At 44.6% G+C, this 18,660-nt stretch overlaps 1 protein-coding gene across 1 annotated transcript in view; it reads right to left on the bottom strand.

The window, feature by feature from the left end:
- The window catches only part of Rtn1 (reticulon 1), a 221,446-nt gene that overhangs the window by 95,688 nt on the left and 107,098 nt on the right, over nt 1-18,660 (bottom strand). The window contains exon 2 of the mRNA XM_052739626.1: nt 7,645-8,418. Within this exon, the coding sequence (XP_052595586.1) occupies nt 7,645-8,418 (774 nt within the window). The remainder of the gene's footprint in view (nt 1-7,644; nt 8,419-18,660) is intronic.

The raw sequence follows: 18,660 nt of genomic DNA, 5'->3' as shown, positions 1-18,660 counted from the left end.
AGAAGAGGCAGAGAAGCACACACACGGACAGACAGATGGACAGAGAGAAAAGAAATAAAACAAAATTCCATTAGGGGAGATGTTTTGTCGTTGCTTGAGAAACACACATCTCATTAGTACAGAAATAGTCTGTTTCCAGGGCTTTGCTGGAAAGACAGGCCACCTAAACTAAGGCTAATTACTGTTGTGGCCCAATTAATCAGTGTTTTACGTACCTATCCATCATAATCAGCTTTTTTTTTTTTTTTTTTTTAATGACCCTGTCATTTCTTAGCAACAGAATCTTGGCTGTATTTGTCTGTTTGGATGCACCAAATTCTAGAAGTTTTAATTTCTGATTCCTGGGGGACGGGGCGGGGGTGGGGGTGGGTGGAAGAGAGTTTCTCAGCTTTGGAGATTTCATCAGATAATCAAATGGATACATATCCCTAATTGAGTTCACCAACATCAAGAAATAAGAAAGTTATCTTTCTCTCCGTGCCCATGGCTGCTCATGCTTTCTCTGTTAATAAGAGAAGACAGGCTTGCATAGATTTCTGAGCTTTACATTTTCCATAAGAATGTTTTTACTTTTAAAGCCTAAAATCCAAAGGTTTTGCCCATTTCCCCCCAGTGGATCGTGAGGATTATCAGCTCTGCCATCTCATGGGACTGTAACTGTGGCAGCTCACTGTTGGGTTTCTCCCCCACCCCCTCCTGAAATGACATCAACCTAGAGTCACCCCAGTCCCTGGGGCAAGTGTCTGCTCTCAGCCTGATGTTCCTCCAGATGGCCTGGAGGCCACACTGGCAACCCTGCTGAGCTTGGCTGCTGGCATCACCATGACAACAGTGTTCAGGAGTTTGCTACTGTCTTGCCATAGAGCAGGCAGGCCTTTATTCCCGGTATCTTAAACAGCCATCTCCAGACCCCACGTGGCAAGAACTAACTGTCCAAAGCTTCCTGCAAAACATTGGGGTCACTGTGGGGTTCTGGGGAGGCAAGAGGAGCAGAATTGCTATGACTACGCCATCTGTGGCCCTAGGATTCTGTGAGAACCTGGTAAAAATATTTTAGGGTTTTTAAACGCTCTATAAGGCAGCACCAACTTTACCCTACACATCATCCATCTATTAAGCGGGGACGTTTGCCGCTGTTTATAACCTCATGGTAAGGGATCACGACGCACAAACAGCATGTGTGAAAATAAGTAAAGTGCATAGCTCGCTAGATGATAGCAAGTGTTGTAAAGGAAAAGCAGAGTCAGGTAAGGGAGGGAGACATTCTGGACAGGGCAGGACGAGGGTTCAGCTTTAAATAGGGAGGTCAGAGGAGCCTCTGTGAGAGGCAGACCTGGATTTAACACTTGATTTCCAAAGGAAAAGTGGGAAGGCCTGGAGGTGGGAGCCACAGTGATCTGGAGAGCCCATGATGTCTGAAAGGACTTGTAAATAAGGGGGGTGTGACAGAAGCGGTAGAGATGGGGATGTGTCAGAGCTCAAGAGGTTTTTAACCTGGGCAGAGAAAGCAGTCATTGGTGTAGAAAAATAATGGTCTCCGTGTTGTCTCACAAAAACCGCTCCTCCTGAAAACATACAACTAACGTTCTATGGTCTGAACAGGTTATTCTTAGGAATACATATGGATAGACATATACGTGTGCAATAAGAATTAGTAAAAAAAAAAAAAAAGTCATGAATTTGAAGGAGAGTGGGAAGGGGTATATGGAAGAGTTTTGAGGGAGAAAGGGGAAAGGAGAAATGTAATTATATTAATCTCAAAAATGAAATTTAAAAAAGCAAAACAACTGCCCCACTCTCTCAAATTTTTTGACAATTCCTATTATCTCAAACTGCTTTCACAATGGCTAGCTCTCTTTAGTAAACCACGTGATTGGCTCTTTTCTATAATTTTTGAACAAAAAAGCAGTATAAAAATTACATCCAGTCACTTCTCCATGGTGGGCTAAGAATGAAGAGGGGGAGGGGAGGATCAAGGGTGTCAATGATGACACTGTCAGTGCCTTCAGAGCACAGTGGTGGCATCAGCACAGCCCCGCCTGTGAGCATCTGCTGGTTGACGGGCACTTTGCACATGGAGCTTAGGCAGTAGCTTAAGCAACTGTCTACATTGCTACACTCGTGTTTCTCTCTCTGTCCACTTTGGTCCAGTCCTCTCATTTATATCTGTTCTATACATTGTCCAGGATGCCTTTCACACTGGTTTCTGGCTACTTCAGCCAATAGGAAAGGCTGAAGGAAGGGAGATGTCGCAGTGTTCCTAACTCACCATGTCTTCTGAAGCTCTAGTCCTTAGTGGGTTTCTAGAATCCTCTCTTCCTTCTCTGCTAGGTCCAGGGATAGTAAGGCTCCCTAGCATTAAAGTTTCATCATTATCTATTGGCTCTCTTAACATCTCTATACCCATGTAAACATCACTGTCTCTGTCTCTTCAGTTACCACCTCTGAGTGTGTTACTGGTGTCCTGGCAGAAATAACTTGGCTTGAATCTAAACTTGTGTCGTTTTGTTTCAAATGCTTTATTTTGTGTTCCCCATTATATCCCTGTTTCAAAAGGAAGTAAAACCTGAGATGGAACCAGTCATAGTTTGGAAATTAAGAGAGGAAATGTGGTTGGATAATCACATGAAAAAGAATGAAACTAGACTCCTGCCTCGTTCTACATAAAACCTTTATTTCAGATAAAACAGCCTAAATAAGAGGTAGTTACAGCTCAATATCCCTCAGCTAAGAAGTGGATAAATTAAATGTGATATGCTCTTACAGTGGAATATTCTTTGGCTTTAAAAAAAAAAGGGGGTGAAATACCAAGAAAAAAAAGGGAAAATACAAATCTTAAAAAAAAGAAAGGGAAAATACAGATGCAAGATAAAACATACCTCAAGTTAGTGTGCTAAGTGAAATAAGTCATGATGAACTGCATTATTATAATGTTCCATTATATAAAATGTTCAGAATAAGCAAATTCATAGAGATAGAATGTAGGGTGATGGTTTTAGGGAATGAGAAAATTCAAAGGCAACCAAACAATGTCCAGGATTTCTTTGGGGTTAACGAAAATACTCTAAAATGAGGTGATGGAACACAGCATACAAAAAACATAGCAATGCACGGTTTCAGTGGCTGAGGAATAATGTTATTTTTTTTAAAGCAAGATGAGATGCAAGGAGGCTTGAATTTGATCTCCGTAATGGAACTACCCGAGTCACAACAGACTAGACCACGAGCGAAGTAAGTCTAATCATAGCAAAGACTTGCATATCAAGCAGGGAGTGGTTGTGCAAAACTTCAGTTGAAGTATTTCAGGGAAAGATCTGGATGATAAGAATGGAAAGGTGAGCAGGCCACTGGCCCCAGAAAATGGTTTGAGTCATGATCTTACTGTATTGTGGATGCCTCGAGTAAGTTCAAGAGTGAAAGCAGAATGATCTGCTAAGGGGATAGCACAGTAGCTCAGGGTAAAAATTAGGACAACTAATGAGTTTGGGGGACCACTGTGAGTACTGCAGCTTGATAGAAAGGGATCCTGGCAGCAGCTGGAAGCCAAGGAATACCACAAAGTCATACCACACAACAAACCTCACACAAGGGATTTATTAAGAGGGAAAAATCCAGAGGGTGGCTGCTTCTACTCGGGTGAGAAACAACAGCAAACTGAGCAGGACACAGGGCTTATCTAGAGTTTCTCGGGGAGGGGGTGGAACTCTTCAGGGTGGAGCTTTGCAGGGTGGAGATTGGTGGGATTTCGTGTCCAGAGATTGGGCTTTTTACTCTGTAAGATGGAGGCATGGTTCAGCAGTTAGGGCAGTTAGAGTGTTCTGTGGGTGGAACCTGGCAGTTGGAGGTCCTTGGGGGAGGGGTCTGACCACTCCTGTGACTCGAGGGGCTTACAACCACAGCATGGAAAAAGAAAATTGAAGAAACCCTGAGGTGTTGTGGGATATTTGCACACTGTGTGACGATGTATTTGCTGTGATTAGTGTAATAAAAAGCTGAATGGCCAATAGCTAGGCAGGAGGTATAGGTAGGATTTCCTGGGAAAGGAAGAGGAGATGAATCTAGGTGTGTGAGTGACACCAGGAGACATGGATGAAGCAGGATGGGTGGTATGTGACAGAATGTAGATTAATAGAAATGGATTAACTTAAGTTATAAGAGCTAGTTAAAAACAAGCCTAAGCTAAGACTGAGCTTCCATAACTAATAATAAGCCTCTGTGTCATTATTTGGGAACTGGCTGATGGGACAGAGAAAGACTCGCTACACTGAGGAGAGAGAGATAAGGAGTCACAGGATCCAATTTACGTGAATAAGAGAAAGATGTCAACAATCACTCAGAAAGGTTGGAGCTGGGCAAGTCAGTAGGCAAGGATTCCACAGCACAGCAGCATGGGAGTCAATGAGCTGGTCCAAAGGATGATGGGGGTCAGGGAGCTTGCATGGGATGTGTCTTCCCTTCCTATGGCACATCTCCCTCTGCTTTTTTATGGTCAAAGCTCCTGATCACTTCAGCTGGTGGGACTGGCTCAGCTTCTATTGACCAGCATTCCTAGGAGCCCACACTGTGGCAGCCGGCCTGCTGCTGAATCCTGCAGGAGATGCGGGATTCATTCTGCACAGCTGCAGCCTTGGGGATGGTGTGATGAGTCTGTGTCCCCACTGTCCTCCATCCTACCCTCAGTGACCATAGACTTAAGTGTCATAGAAAGAGAGGAGAGCCAATGAATATGTATTCACTGTCACTACCCTGGCAACTGTTTCAGTGCCTGGTACACAGAAGGCTGAAAGAACATTCCCAAGAGAGATACTTCAAAATGTCAGGACAATGGTGTATCATCATCATCATCATCACCATCATCACCATCATCATCATCATCGTGTTATGTTCAAACATGTTTGTGTGTGTGTGCATGTAAAGGTTAAAGATTGATGTCGGGCATCCATCTCTATGCATGATGATGCCAGGGTTTCTCGCTGGAACCCAGAGCTTGCCCATTCATCTAGTCTAGACAGTATATTCTGGTAATTCCACATCCCCATTCCCCAAGCACTGTGATTAGAGGTGGGCCAACATACCCGCCCAGCCAACATCTATGCGTGTGCTAGGGTTCTGAACCTTGGTCCTCATGCTTGCTTGGCAGACACTTTACTCACTGGGCCCTCTCCCAGCCCAGAACTGTGTTTCTTAACCACAGTTCCTATCTGAGGTATGCAACTTGAGGTTGCCCTCAGAAATTCTAACTTAGTAGAAGGTCTGGATGAAGCTCAGACACCTGCATTATGCAGCTCTGCCTGTGACTCTAACAGCTAGGGTTGTTCCTCCAGACAGATTGGTAGCAAGAAAAAATACAGGACAATAGATAAAAGCCTATTGCTGAAGATACCACGTACTTCTGACCAAGCATTAGAGTAATTAAGCAGGAACTGACCAATCAGCTGCTTCCCTGAGGACTAGCTCTCACAGTATACAAAGGTGCTATGCAAGCTGACAGGGACAAACAGTAATCAACAGTTCTCAGCTTTAAGGCTACACAACCATAACAATGACCAGCATAGGAAGATGCCTCCAAAGGTGTGGTTGTGACACTTAGATCTTGGAGGTAACCAAAAGCTATCCAATTGAACTTAAAGGCCTGCTTCATAGGAGGGAATGTATGCCTGTAAACCCAGTGAACTGCTCATGGCTAGAAAGGCCATAGATCCTAGAAGTCCAGCCTCTCTTTCTTGAATAAACCCTACTTATAAGTCTGTCACTGCTGTGGAATAATCCTTCTGTACACTATGAATATATGTCACTGTGATTGGCTTAATAAACAAGCTGACTGGCCAATAGCTGAACAGGATAAAGTTAGGTGGGAAAGCCAAACTGAGAATGATGGGATGAGGAAGGGCAGAGTCAGGAGAGTCACCAGTCAGACGCAGAGGGAGCAAGAGATGAACACGCCATACTAATAAAGGTACCACCAGGTGGCAGAGTGTATATAAGGAATATGGGTTAACTTAAAATGTAAGATCTAGTTAGTAATAAGCCTGAGCTATCAGCCAATCATTTGTAATTAATATAAGTCTCTGAGTAATTCTTTGGGACTGGGTGGTCAGGACAGGAAACGTCCATTTACATGCCACTGATACCTTCCTAAATTAATATAGTTTCTAACTGTATTCTAACTACTTATCCTTATACCCACATTTAAGTGATGCTCTCACCCCTCACCAAAGAAGCAGATGGAGGCTTGTACAAAGATCCACAACTGGTTCAAAATACAGAGAGTAAGTTACCATGGGGTCCAAGCCCCAGTTAGTATGTCTTCAATTCAACCCCTACACTTAAGGCTTGGGGAACATCATGGAAGATTCAGCAGAAATATTATAACAGCCAGAAGACCAGGACACCTACTGTTAGATACTATCTTCTAGATGTGACAGGGAAGTTACAACTATAAAATCTCACCCATATGGCTGCCTAAACAAGACCTGTGTAATGGTACCACCAGTCTACATGCCAACAAGGATGGGGGCGTCAAAAGATCCCATCCCTAGATGAAGAGCAACAAATAGCCAGCATAGTATGGTCTCCTAGGATAAGCAGGAGCTGGGCCAGGCTCATTAGCTAAACTCTGTCTTTGTCTGTGTGTGTGTGTGTGTGTGTGTGTGTGTGTGTGTGTGTGTGTGTGTGTGTAGAGGTTCTGCAAGTGTGCTTGTGTGTAGTATGTAGAGGCCAGGGGACAACCTCAGGTGTCCCTGCGAAGTCATCCCATCCACCTTGCTTTGTTTTTTCCTGAGATGTTTCTCACTGAGACCTCAAGGCTCCCAGGTTCAGTAGGACTGGCTGACCAGCAGCTCCAGGGATCCTCCCATCTCAGCTTCTCTAACAGAGGATTCCAAGACCTTTCTTTGTCTAACTAGGTGCTAGGGATTGAGTTCAGGTCTTCATGCCAATGTTTAGGTACCTTTACTTACTGAACTCTCTCCCAAGATTCTAGGAATTCCTGTTTTAATCAAAACTATTTTTCAGTTTCAAATACACAGTTGCAGATAGACTTCCAAGGAAAAAAAGAGCATAATGAGACAGTGCTGGGATTGATGGGAGCGGAAGGATCATCCCTCTCCGAGATTTCCTTTTCCTGCCTGTTCTGCCCCTAAAGGAGCCTAAGCCCCTCCCACTCCAACCCCTTCTGTGTCACAGATGCAGAGCCTAGATTAGGCACGTTACATGTCCTGCACAAGGTCACCCAGCTACAGTCCTCTCCCCATAATGCCTCCAAGAGACCCGGTGGATCATGGGAGAAGAACGAACCTCCAAGCAGCGGCATTTCCCTGATCTGAGCTCCAGGGCCATGGGAGACTGCTGATAATTCCCATTGTGTCATCCTTACTCCCCAACCCCCACCCCATCAAATAAAGACAGAGACACTTTACAAAGAAAACCCAACAGGACTTGAGGGGGAACCCCAGACTGAAACCTATGTATGATGGGCACAGACCTGAAAGGGCTGTGTGTTAATTAAATCAGTTAACTGAATGTGACTTAAAGGGACCACAAAATCCAGCATTTTGGATGTAAGCCTTCATTCCTTCATGTTCTGGGACTTCAGCCCTCCATAGGCTGGGGTTTCCCAAAGTGGAGAATAACCAGCATCTTTACCTGTTCCAGAAGATGGAGGAGTGACAGATCCTGGACTGTCATCCTCAGGCTCTGAGACGGTGACAGTGGGGACTGTATCGGGACTCGGCTTCAGACACAGGTCTTGCTTCTCGGGGCTTGTCTCAGGGGTGGCGGTCATGGTTGAAGGTTCTATCTCTGTCAGTGTAATCTTAACAGGGGCAGAGACCAGAGGCACTCTGTGTTGCTCATTCGAAAGATCATCTATGTAAGGAGCAAAGGTCGATTCCTCAAATAAGTGGTCCTTGACGATCTTCCCCTCCACAGGAACTGGTTGATCAAGTGCACTAACCCCTTCTGGTTTTGCAGAGACTTCGGTGTCCTTGTCTTTAAAGTCCAAGTCTTTATCTTCTAGCCCAGGGTGAGGCTGCTCCTGACCTTTTGCCTCCTGTGGCCTGCTTATGTCAATGTATTTATAGGCTTCCGCTTTCATCTGGTCCAGGGGGTCAGCTAGGATCTTGTTCACGTCGGTGGACTCGGCAGGAGTCATCTCTATTCCCGAATCAGAACTCAATAAGCCATGTGGCTCCATCCCAGGCACTTCTGGTAAGGAGGGTCCGGGGGTCCCCAGCTCCTCAGGGCTATCTGAAGTGGTGATGTGACCATTTTCCTTCTGAAGAATTCCCGTAAAGTATGCAGGGTCCTCCCGAGATGAATAACAGACATCAGAAATCAGGGATGTGTAACATGCCCCGTCCCCATCTTTTAGTGTTGAGGAAGAGGAGTGGTCCAGAATGCCAGAAACAGCTGCCACACCTGTCAATCAAAATAACAGCAGACTATGAGTAGGCTCCCAGCTTGAGGGTTCTCTCCTGCTTAATCTACAAGCTAGTCCTCATTGAAAAAAATACAGCATCTTTTCTCCAGACCTTAGAGCATCAGCATTAGCATCAGCTAATTTTCCTTGTCTACCTGACAGTCTACAACTCTGGTGTTGTCCAGACAACAGACCCCAGCAGTTCATTGACTTTCAACATCTAGTACCCTAATATACTCTGACTTCATTGACTCAAACTTTGTCAAAAAAGAAACTCTCCTCACATCTGTATTCTTAATAATAGCCCCTGAAGTAGGGTGGGAATAGAAGTGACCCAGGTTTGTAAACCATCAGTGGTGTAGACAGGTGGGAAGGGCCTGCTCTCGGAGGCTCACAGATCTGTGTTTCAGAGGGCCCTCTGGTCTGTCCTTGCACTCCCAGGGCTGCTGCTGCTTTCAGAATAAGTCCATCCACTGCTTAAGGGAAAAGGTCCTCCTCCTCGTTTGGAGCCTCACCCCAATGCCGTTATCTCAACAGTACTTCTACGTTTCTCCAGTTCCTCCTCATTGCTTCTCTACATGTTTGCTTCCACTGAGCTCATTTGCTTCCCGCCGCTGACACGACAACACCACCCCGAGAATCCCCTTCTCCCCCTGGCACTAAGGGCAAACAAGTTGGCAAGTTCGAGTTTACAGAATGCTTCCACTGGGTCATCTTTCCAGTCCCTCCAAGGCATTGGACTTTAGGAGAAGGGGCCGGTGAGGTGGCTTAGTGGGTGAAGGCACTTGTTACCAAGGTCAACGACCTGAGTTCAATCTTCAGGACCCAGACAGTGGAGGAAAAGAACCACCTCCCAGAGCTGTCCTCTGAGGTCCATAAGCACACCATAGCAATATGTAACCCCAACACAATAGAATCAAACTGTTTTTTTTATTATAAGGAGAAGAAGAGCCTCTATTTCTCACTGCAAAACACTGTGAATAGACGCAAATAGACATCCATGAAGACTTACTGTATGCCAGGCAGTAGGGTGTTTGCCTGATTTATTCTTGTAACAGTTTTATATTTTAAACCTCAGAGTCTCTATGTCCACATGCAAACTACATACATGTATAAACACACGAACACACATCATGCACAATATAAAAATTCTAGACACACCCAAAGACTATTCCAGACAAAGAAACCATCTTCTATGAAAGTGAGCAGTGTGGGCCTGCAGAATACACCTAACTACAGTGGAAAACTGCGAGTCAGAGCCGAGCAGTGCTCATATGGTGAACATCTGGCCTGAGCTACAAACTGCGTTGACACTAGCTAACTTCCCCAATAATGGGGCAAGTGCAGGATGGTTCTAGGGCCGAAAGCACGCCCGTGGGATGCTTGCCAGCTGCTTTCAAGTGCCTAGATACAGAACGCTACCTTTAGTTAAAGCCTACAACTTCCCAGACTCCACAGCACACCCTCTGGTTATAGAGCAAACAATGCAAAGATCAGTACAGGAAGCACCCCACCATGGAGGTTCTGCTCTCATCAGATGACACCAACTTGGGTAGACAGAGAAGGTCAAGCAGGGTGGTGTGGAGGCGGGCTGTGTGCCTCTGCTCCGGTGAGTGACTGCAAAGAGAGGCACACTGTGCAACATCTAATCTCAACTCGGTGTTACACTGTGTTCTCTCTCTCTCTCTCTCTCTCTCTCTCTCTCTCTCTCTCTCTCTCTCTCTCTCTCTCTCTCAAACAAGCTTTCCCAAAGGCCACAGAAAGTTCACAGATTGACCTGGCCATGAGGTCTCCCTGCCTTGGGGATGAATTTTCCTGTTCAGCCTCTCAAGTGCTGAGAATATTTCAAATTGTATAACTGAGTTTCTTTACCCTTTTATAGTTTCTGCAGAGCTTTAGAAAGGGTTCATCACCTTCCTTTCTTTTTGTCTCTTTCTATTTACTTTCCCCAATTCACTTTTTCTCCATTGCTTGAATACTAATCCCCGGTCTCACTCTGCTTATTTTCTTTCCAACCCTACCCTTTGTAATTCATATCTTAGTACATACCATCCTGGGCTTTTAAAAATGTGTGTGTGCAGCCGGGTGGGTGTGGCGCACACCTTTAATCCTAGCACTCAGGAGGCAGAGCCAGGCGGATCTCTGTGAGTTCGAGGCCAGCCTGGTCTACAGAGTTCCAGGAAAGGCTCCAAAGCTACACAGAGAAACCCTGTCTCAAAAAGCAAAAAAAAAAAAAAAAAAAAAAAAAAAGAAAAGAAAAGTGCGTGTGTGTGTGTGTGTGTGTGTGTGTGTGTGTGTGTGTGTGTGTGTGTGTAGGCTGGTGGACAACCTCAGATGTCATCCTCAGGCACGCTAGCCATCTCTTCTAAGAAAGGGTCTCTTATTGCCTTGGAGCTGGCTATTAGGCTAACCTGTCTAGCCAGCAGGTCCTGTCTGCCTCTCCAGCACTGGAATCACGAACATGCAACATTATGCATGGCCTTTCACGTTGGTTCTGGGACCTGAACTTGGGTCCTCGTGCTTGGGAAACAGGCCACTAGGCTCAGATGTCATCCCAGCTCTTATTCTTCTTCTTTCTTTTTAAAAACAATTTTAAAATTATTATCATTATTATTATTATTTACATCCCGACCATAGTTTCCCCTCCCTCCTCTCTTCCCAGTCCTTTTCACACAACCTCTCCTCTGCACCCCCATCCACTCCTCCTCCGTTTCTAGTCAGAAAAGAGCAGGCCTCCCGTGGATATCAGCCAGGCATGGCATATCAAGTTGCAGCAAGACTAGGCACCTCCTCTCCTAGTAAGCCTGGATGAGGCAATCCAGTAGGAGGAAAAGGTCCCAAAAGCAGGCAACACAGTCAGGGACAGCCCCTGTTCCTCCTGTCAGGAGTCCCACAATAAGACCTAGCCACACAACGCAACACATGTGCAGAAGGCCCAGGTCAGTCCCATGCAGGCTCCTGGTTGTCAGTTCAGTCTCTGTGAGCCTCCATGAGCCCAGATTAGTTGATTCTGTGGGTTTTCTTGTGGTGCCCTTGACCCCTCTGGCTCCTACAATCCTTCCTTCCCCGCTTCTGTAGACTTCCCCGGGGCTCAGCCCAATGTTTGGCTGTGGATCTCTGCGTCTGTTTCCATCAGTTGCTGGATGAAGCTTCTCTGACGATGATGATGATGCGAGGCTCTGCTCTATGAGTACAGCGGAATACCATTAGGAATCATTTCATTGACTTTTTTTGTCAGTCCTGTTTGGTTCTATCCTGGGTCTCTAGGCTATCCAGCCCCTGGATCCTGGCCCTCTAGACAGTGTCAGAGGTGGGCTCCCGCTCCTGGTGTGGGTCTCAAGTTGGACCAGTCAGTGGCTGGCCACTCCCCCAATTTCTGTGTTACCTCTACCTCAGCACATCTTGTAGGCAGGACAAATTGTAGGTCAAAGGTTATATGGGTTGGCTTCCAACTCCCCACGACTTGAAGTCTTGCCTGGTCAGAGGAGACGGCCAGTTCAGGCTACGTTTCCCCCATTGCTAGGAGTCTTAGCTAGGGTCATCCTTGTGGATTTCTGGAAATGTCCATTGCACTAGGTTTCTACCTCACCATAAAATGTCCCCCTTCTCCAGTTATCTCTTCCAGTACTTTCCTCCTCCATCCCTCTCTCCTGACCTGATCCCTCCTGTTCCCATTCTGACCAGCCCCCAGTCCACCAGCAAAATCTATTCTATGTCCCCTTCCCCAGAAGACCCAAGTGTGTTCCCTCGACCAGACCCTACTCTTATCCACACATGTAAATAATTTATTCCAGCTATGTTCACCCCCTGTTACCCTCTCTTGTTCCCACCCCCTCTCATGGATCCCCTTCCTCTTCCCAGCAAGCCTGCTTTCTACTTTCATATTTTTAATGTCCCAATGAGTTTCATTAGAATTTCTCAGAGGAGCGTGGGTAAGAAGCTTACAGGAGCAAAGGGCACCTTGCCAGTGGCATGTCCCTGAAATCCCAGTGTGGTGGGAAGGGGAGATAGGTGGATCCCAACGGCTCTTAGGCCACCCAGCCTAGCCTAGTGAGGGGTACTGACCCTCATGACCTTGTCTTCTTCAAATACCATTACACTGGTTATAGATGGAACATGTAAATGTTGGAGAGGTATGACATTCAGACCATAGCACTGATGGTGTCTATAAATCCACACCCTCCTGTTCTTCCTCCTCATTCTTATAGCATGGGGTGGAGAGCGATCACACACTGTATGGCTTATCTTTACACAAGTCTATGATACCTTGTCATAACTTGTCAGCTCTTGGAGTTTGAGGCTTGTGACTGTACAGTAGGCATCCTATTCAAATGAAAAAATGAATGGGTAGGCCAATCAGTCAATCAATGACTAAACTCATGGACTGAAGCTACTAAGAACAAAGCGAATGGGAGCAAGTTAGAAAGAGTACATTTTAGCCTTGCACTTGGAAAACAGTGAGCAAATGTGAGTTATCTGGCTATGGAGGGAGTGTGATCCCTGTAGACAGTGTGACAAAGAGATGAACCTCTACTTTTGGAAAGGTTGATGAGACAACCATAGAAAGTCACTCTGACGTCTGAGTTTTGTACTGAGTGACAGTCACTGGTCACTGTGCTCTGACACACAATGTTCATCATTTCCTGTAAAACAGAATCAACATGCTTGTCCTGGAGGTGATGCCTCAGGGAATAGACTAGGAGCTTCCCAGATGCATGCTGAAAGAAGGGACGGAGTCCATATCATATCTGCAGTATTTGAGAGCGCATATGAACAGAACCAACAATGGAGAGGACTCTCGGCCCTAAAACTCTGACCCGGCCAGCTTGATCTCACTCAAAGGCTCTTACTCTTAATTGGATGGATTTTTGCCCTCATTGCAAATACTGCCAGCCAGGGAAGTGGGAAGAGGAATAGTCACTGTGAGAACCCCAGCGTTCGTTACAGTTATGAAGGTTATAGTTCCAAATACCAACAATCCAGCAGTTTAAAATTCCCCAAAACAAAACTCCTAAAGCCTGAAATTTAAAAAAGAAAAAAAAAATCTAGAATCCTAAAGAGTTACAAAACCAATTGCTGAAACCCTGAACAAATTTCCTAAACCACAATTCCCACTGAACAGAAATGGTTCTCTATGAGGGGTTGAGAGCTGAATGGCTGGGCATGAAGACAGAGTATTTTCAGCCATAAACAGGGTGCTTGAGTGTACGGATATCTGCTAATGCTTTTTATTTATTTATTTTGACTGAAGGAGTTTCCAGGAAAATCTATGTGTGAGTCTTGGTGGAATAGATCTACCCCACAGAAAATAAATGTGAATATCTTCTCTGTGGAGAGACATGCCCCCCCAAAGAAAGTCAATAATAGAGATTCATTGTGATGTAAGTTATCAAAATATTGTTAAAGGTTATAATGTAAGCCTACTGAAGAGAACACTACTGTGTAGTAGCCTATAATCTACCTCTGTAATATACTTTTTCATGTGTTGAATTTTGTGATTTTTCTGTTATTTCAAATTGTCAGCATGAATGTTAAAATTTGTTATACCACATATTTCAACTTCACATCAATTCCAAAATCACTGGTTTAAATAATGTATTTAGAGTTCTTTTTTTAATTTTCTAGTTTTTGAAAATTTCATATTTGAGAACTGTTCCTCTCCCTCCTCAATCCTTCTGTGTCCTCCCACTGCCTCTCAAATTCATGACCTCTTCTTTAATTATTATTACAAATCTGTGTATGTTACATAATACAGAATTTATGTTACATAATATATTATACAACACACCTATACACATATTATACACATATATACATATACATACATACATGTACTGCTGAGTCCATTTGAGTGTCTCTCATATGTACATGTAGGGATTACTGCTTTGGATAACCTATAATGGGGCTTGTCCCTGGAGAAATTGATTATCTCTCAGCAGCCATTAATTGCATGTAGGTGTTTATTTAGGGGTGGGGCCCTGTGAGATGTACCCCATCCATATCAACATGTCAACTGGCCTTGTCATTGTGTGGGTCCTGCTTAGGCAACTGTATGGTTAAGATTCCATGGGTGTAGCTTGCCTGTGGTCCATAGGAGACACTATCTCATGTAGCACGAATCCTAAAAGGTCTTATTAATAAAATCAAACCTGGAGCAAGGTATTGGGGTGAATCCTGGAAGATCAGAGAAGCAGAACAAGCCACAGCTAACCTCACCTCACCAGTTCCTCAGCTGATCTTGTTTCCTCAAACTGGAAGCCTCTGTGTCCTCATCTGAATAGATCTCAGCTGAACTGCTTCTTGAAAGCCCAAAAGATTAACCAACCTAGTCCTCAGGCCTTATATACCTTTCTGCTTCCTGCCATCACTTCCTGGGATTAAAGGCTCTTGTTACCACGCCTGGCTGTTTCCAGTGTGGCCTTAAACTCACAGAGATCCAGGCGGATCTCTGCCTCTGGAATGCTAGGATTAAAGGCATGTGTGCCACCATTTTCTGGCCTCTATATCTAGTGGCTGTTCTGTTCTCTGACCCCAGATAAGTTTATTAGGGTGCACAATATTTGGGGGAACATAATATCAACACAATCTCATGGCAAACATCCTGGTCCTCTGGCTCTTACGATCTTCCTGCCCCCTCTTCTGTGACATTCCCTGAGCCTCACCTACAGGGGTTGTGTGTAGATGTATCAGTTTGGGCTGGACACCCCACAGGTCAGTTGTTCTCTGCATTTTGACTGTTTGTGGATCTGCAACAAAAAGAATCGCCTTTGGCTGAGGGGGAGAGCTACACTTATCTGTGACTATAAAGATAAGGATTTAGAATGCAGTTGGGAAATATTCGGCAGTAGTGGGTTCTCCTCCAGGGTTCATGACCTCTCCAGGCAAGAGTAATTGGCTGGGTTTACAGTACCAGACATGAATTCTTTCCTACTGAGCAAGACTTAAGTCCAATTACATGGCTGTTGGTTACCCACACATCCCCATGATATAAATAGCACTGTTGCACCCTTAGGACTATCTTCCCATTCCAGTCATTATGTGGCTGTAGGCTTTACAGCTGGGGAGAACTGTTGATTGTCTCTCTCCCTTGGGCAGCTTGCACAGATCCTTAAGAAACTATGAGAGCTAGTCGTCAAGGAGGAGGCTTTCAAGCCAGTTTGATTCCTCCAGGCCTGAGTCCAAAGTGTATGCTGCCTTCAGCCTTGGGTTCTAACCCTTCACATTCTGGGAAGCAACTAAAGCAGCAGCTTGTGCTGTTTTGGGATTCTCCTTGTGTATTGTCCTCATTGCCCCTGCCCAGTAAAAATGTCCCCACTGTTTTCCCATGCCCCCTTCACAGCACCTGGGTCCTACTGTTACACCCTCTAGAGCTCCCCAACCCTGTGGTCCCTTCTAACTTTCCTTGTTTCTGCCATAGCCCCAGCATCTATACTCAACACCTAAAGATTCTTAGCTAAGAATCACAAATAAGAGAGGCCACACAGTGCCTGTCCTTTTGTGTTAGTACATTGTTGTCTCGATCTATCCATTCACCAGAAATTTTCATGCTTTCATTTCTCCTTACTCCTGAAAATAACTCCATGGTGTCTATGTAGCACATTTCATTATCCGTCCATCAGATGAAGGGCATCCCAGTTGTTTCCATTTTGCAGCTTTGTGAACAGAGCAGCAATGAACTTGGCTGAGCAAGTATCAGTGGAGCAGGATGTCAAGTCCTTTGGGCATATGCCAAGAAGTGGTATGATGGGGAAATACAAATAGAAACTGCTTTAGGATTTCTTCCTACCCCAGTTAGAATGGCTAAGATAAAGAAAACAACTAAAAACTGCTGTGGAATAGTCCTTCTATACACTGTGGATATGAATTACTCTCATTGGTTAATAAAAAGTTGACAGGCCAGTAGCCAGGCAGGAAGTATAGACAGGACACCAGAAACAGAGGACTCTGGGAAGAAGAAGGCAGAGTCAGTGGAGTCATCAACCAGCTGCCGAGGAAGCAAGACATGTAAAAAATAAGCTAACAAGCCATGAGCCACATGGCAAAACATAGATAAGATGTATGGGTTAATTTAAATATAAGAGTTAGGTAGTAACAAACCTGAGCTATCAGCCAATCATTTATAATTTACATTAAGTCTCTGACTTAGTTATTTGGGAACCAGCTGCCTGTTATTTGAGAGCAGGTGGTAGGGACAGGGAAACTTCCACCAACATATGGAGCCTAAACATTTGGCCAGAATTTCCACATAAAACCTGACAAAGCTTTAAAAAGTATTCTAGACCCACAAAAATGGAGTCAAGCATGGCTTCTTGGTAGCTGAATTTTCTCAGGTAGGCTCTGTTTGTTGGTGGTGAGCAGAGGCATGGCTCCTTTAAGAGATAGCTACCTGGCTCGGTGCTAACAGCAAAAATAGCCTGGCTCCTTTAACAGGTCCTACTACCAAACACTTATATGGTGTTTATGAGCAGCCAGTGTCATGTTACTTAGTGTGAGCATGGACCTAGAAACTCCCCAGAGTTGGGGCAGTAAACATGGCTCCTAGAGCTGGTGGTAAACATGCCTCCACCATGAGACTAGACTCTCAGCAAGCTGAGGGGGAGGAGCCAGCACCAGCAAGCCATGATCTAAGTTACACAGCAGTATTTTTGCTCATACAGACAGAAAAGTTTACAGATGCACAGTAAGGGCAGATTCAGATGAAAAGAGCCCCTAAACGGGTCACAGTGTGTTTAAAATATGCATAGGCTTGGGAGAGAAGAGAAAGAATATTTACAGTCTTAGATTAAAACAACAAAGTTTTAAAATAAAGTTCTTTAAAAAGGAATAGAATAATAAAAAATATAATAAGCCATGTTAAGATGGAAAAATACAGAGTCTGGATAGTGTATGTTATTGTGTTGTCTTTTAAATTTTTTGACTGCTGAGAAAGGAGCAATAGCTGCTAAAACACACTGCTATTATAAATGCTGCTAAATTAAACCAACCTATGTATTTTGAAAATGTCTTGACTTCAAAATTTAAGTCAAAAGAAATGTTACTTTGGAGAAGAGGTTATGCTTTTGTTTCCAACAGGAAATGAAAAGCTATGGATTCATTACTGGTTAAAGACTACAGGAAAGGGGCCTTCAGGTCAGATCCAGCTCAAACTGTCTAAGTCCTGTGACCTAACCTAAGTGTACAGTGTCTTCAGCAATAGGGACCCACCTTCAACCTCTAAAGGCAATCAATAGCTAAATCTATAATCTATATTGTTTGGACTGTCACTTGGTCAACTGTGATCAGTCATTGGAAAGTGTCTTTCTCATGCCTGGTATTGGGAATTCCATTAGTCTGTGGTTCTTGTAGGGAGCACTGTCATCCCAAATGGCTTAACTTCCTTAAAATTTTAGGTAAATAAAAGCTAATACGTATCCTTGAGGCTTTATCAAACAACTGTGGTGATATTTTGTTTGTGCTGTAACAAATAAAGTTTGCCTAGAGATCAGAGGGCAGAGCCAGCTACTAGTTAGCCATAGAAGCCAGGCAGTGGTGGCACACACCTTTAATCCCCTCACTTGGGATCTCATGCCTTTGATCCCAGTACTTGGGAGGCACGCGCCTTTAGTCCCAGCACTAGGGAGGTGGAGACAGGAAGTGATAAGGCCATGTGGAGAGAGAAATATAAGGCGCAAGGAGATAGGAGCTCAGGCCTAGAAATGACTGCATAAACAATACCAGAACAATGGCAATATCAATGGACATGCTATTATGGAAGGGGGAAATTTTCATGGGGTCCCACCCTTAGATTAAAAACTAGAGACAGTCGGGTGGTGGTGGCGCACGCCTTTAATCCCAGCACTCGGGAGGCAGAGCCAGGCGGATCTCTGTGAGTTCGAGGCCAGCCTGGGCTACCAAGTGAGTTCCAGGAGAGGCGCAAAGCTACACAGAGAAACCCTGTCTCGAAAAAACAAAAAACAAAAAACAAACAAAAAAACAAACAAACAAACAAACAAAAAAAAACTAGAGACAACTAATGACACTGAAAGAAGGAGAATTAGCCTTTCCCAGGGATGAGCCTCCTTATTGGTTGTCCAATGCAGAATCATCAGCCCTGAAACAATGTATAGACCAACAATAAAACACACCCAGCAGTCTCTCTCTCTCTCTCTCTCTCTCTCTCTCTCTCTCTCTCTCGTGTGTGTGTGTGTGTGTGTGTGTGTGTGTGTGTGTGTACATGAGAGGGGTTAAAGGGAAGGTTGCTG

This window comes from Peromyscus californicus, unplaced genomic scaffold (genome assembly GCF_007827085.1).
Source record: "Peromyscus californicus insignis strain IS unplaced genomic scaffold, ASM782708v3 Scaffold_15__1_contigs__length_86483966, whole genome shotgun sequence".
NCBI lineage: Eukaryota > Metazoa > Chordata > Mammalia > Rodentia > Cricetidae > Peromyscus > Peromyscus californicus.
The sequence above is the reverse complement of the archived record's forward strand: the minus strand, read 5'-3'. Positions and strand labels throughout refer to the sequence as shown.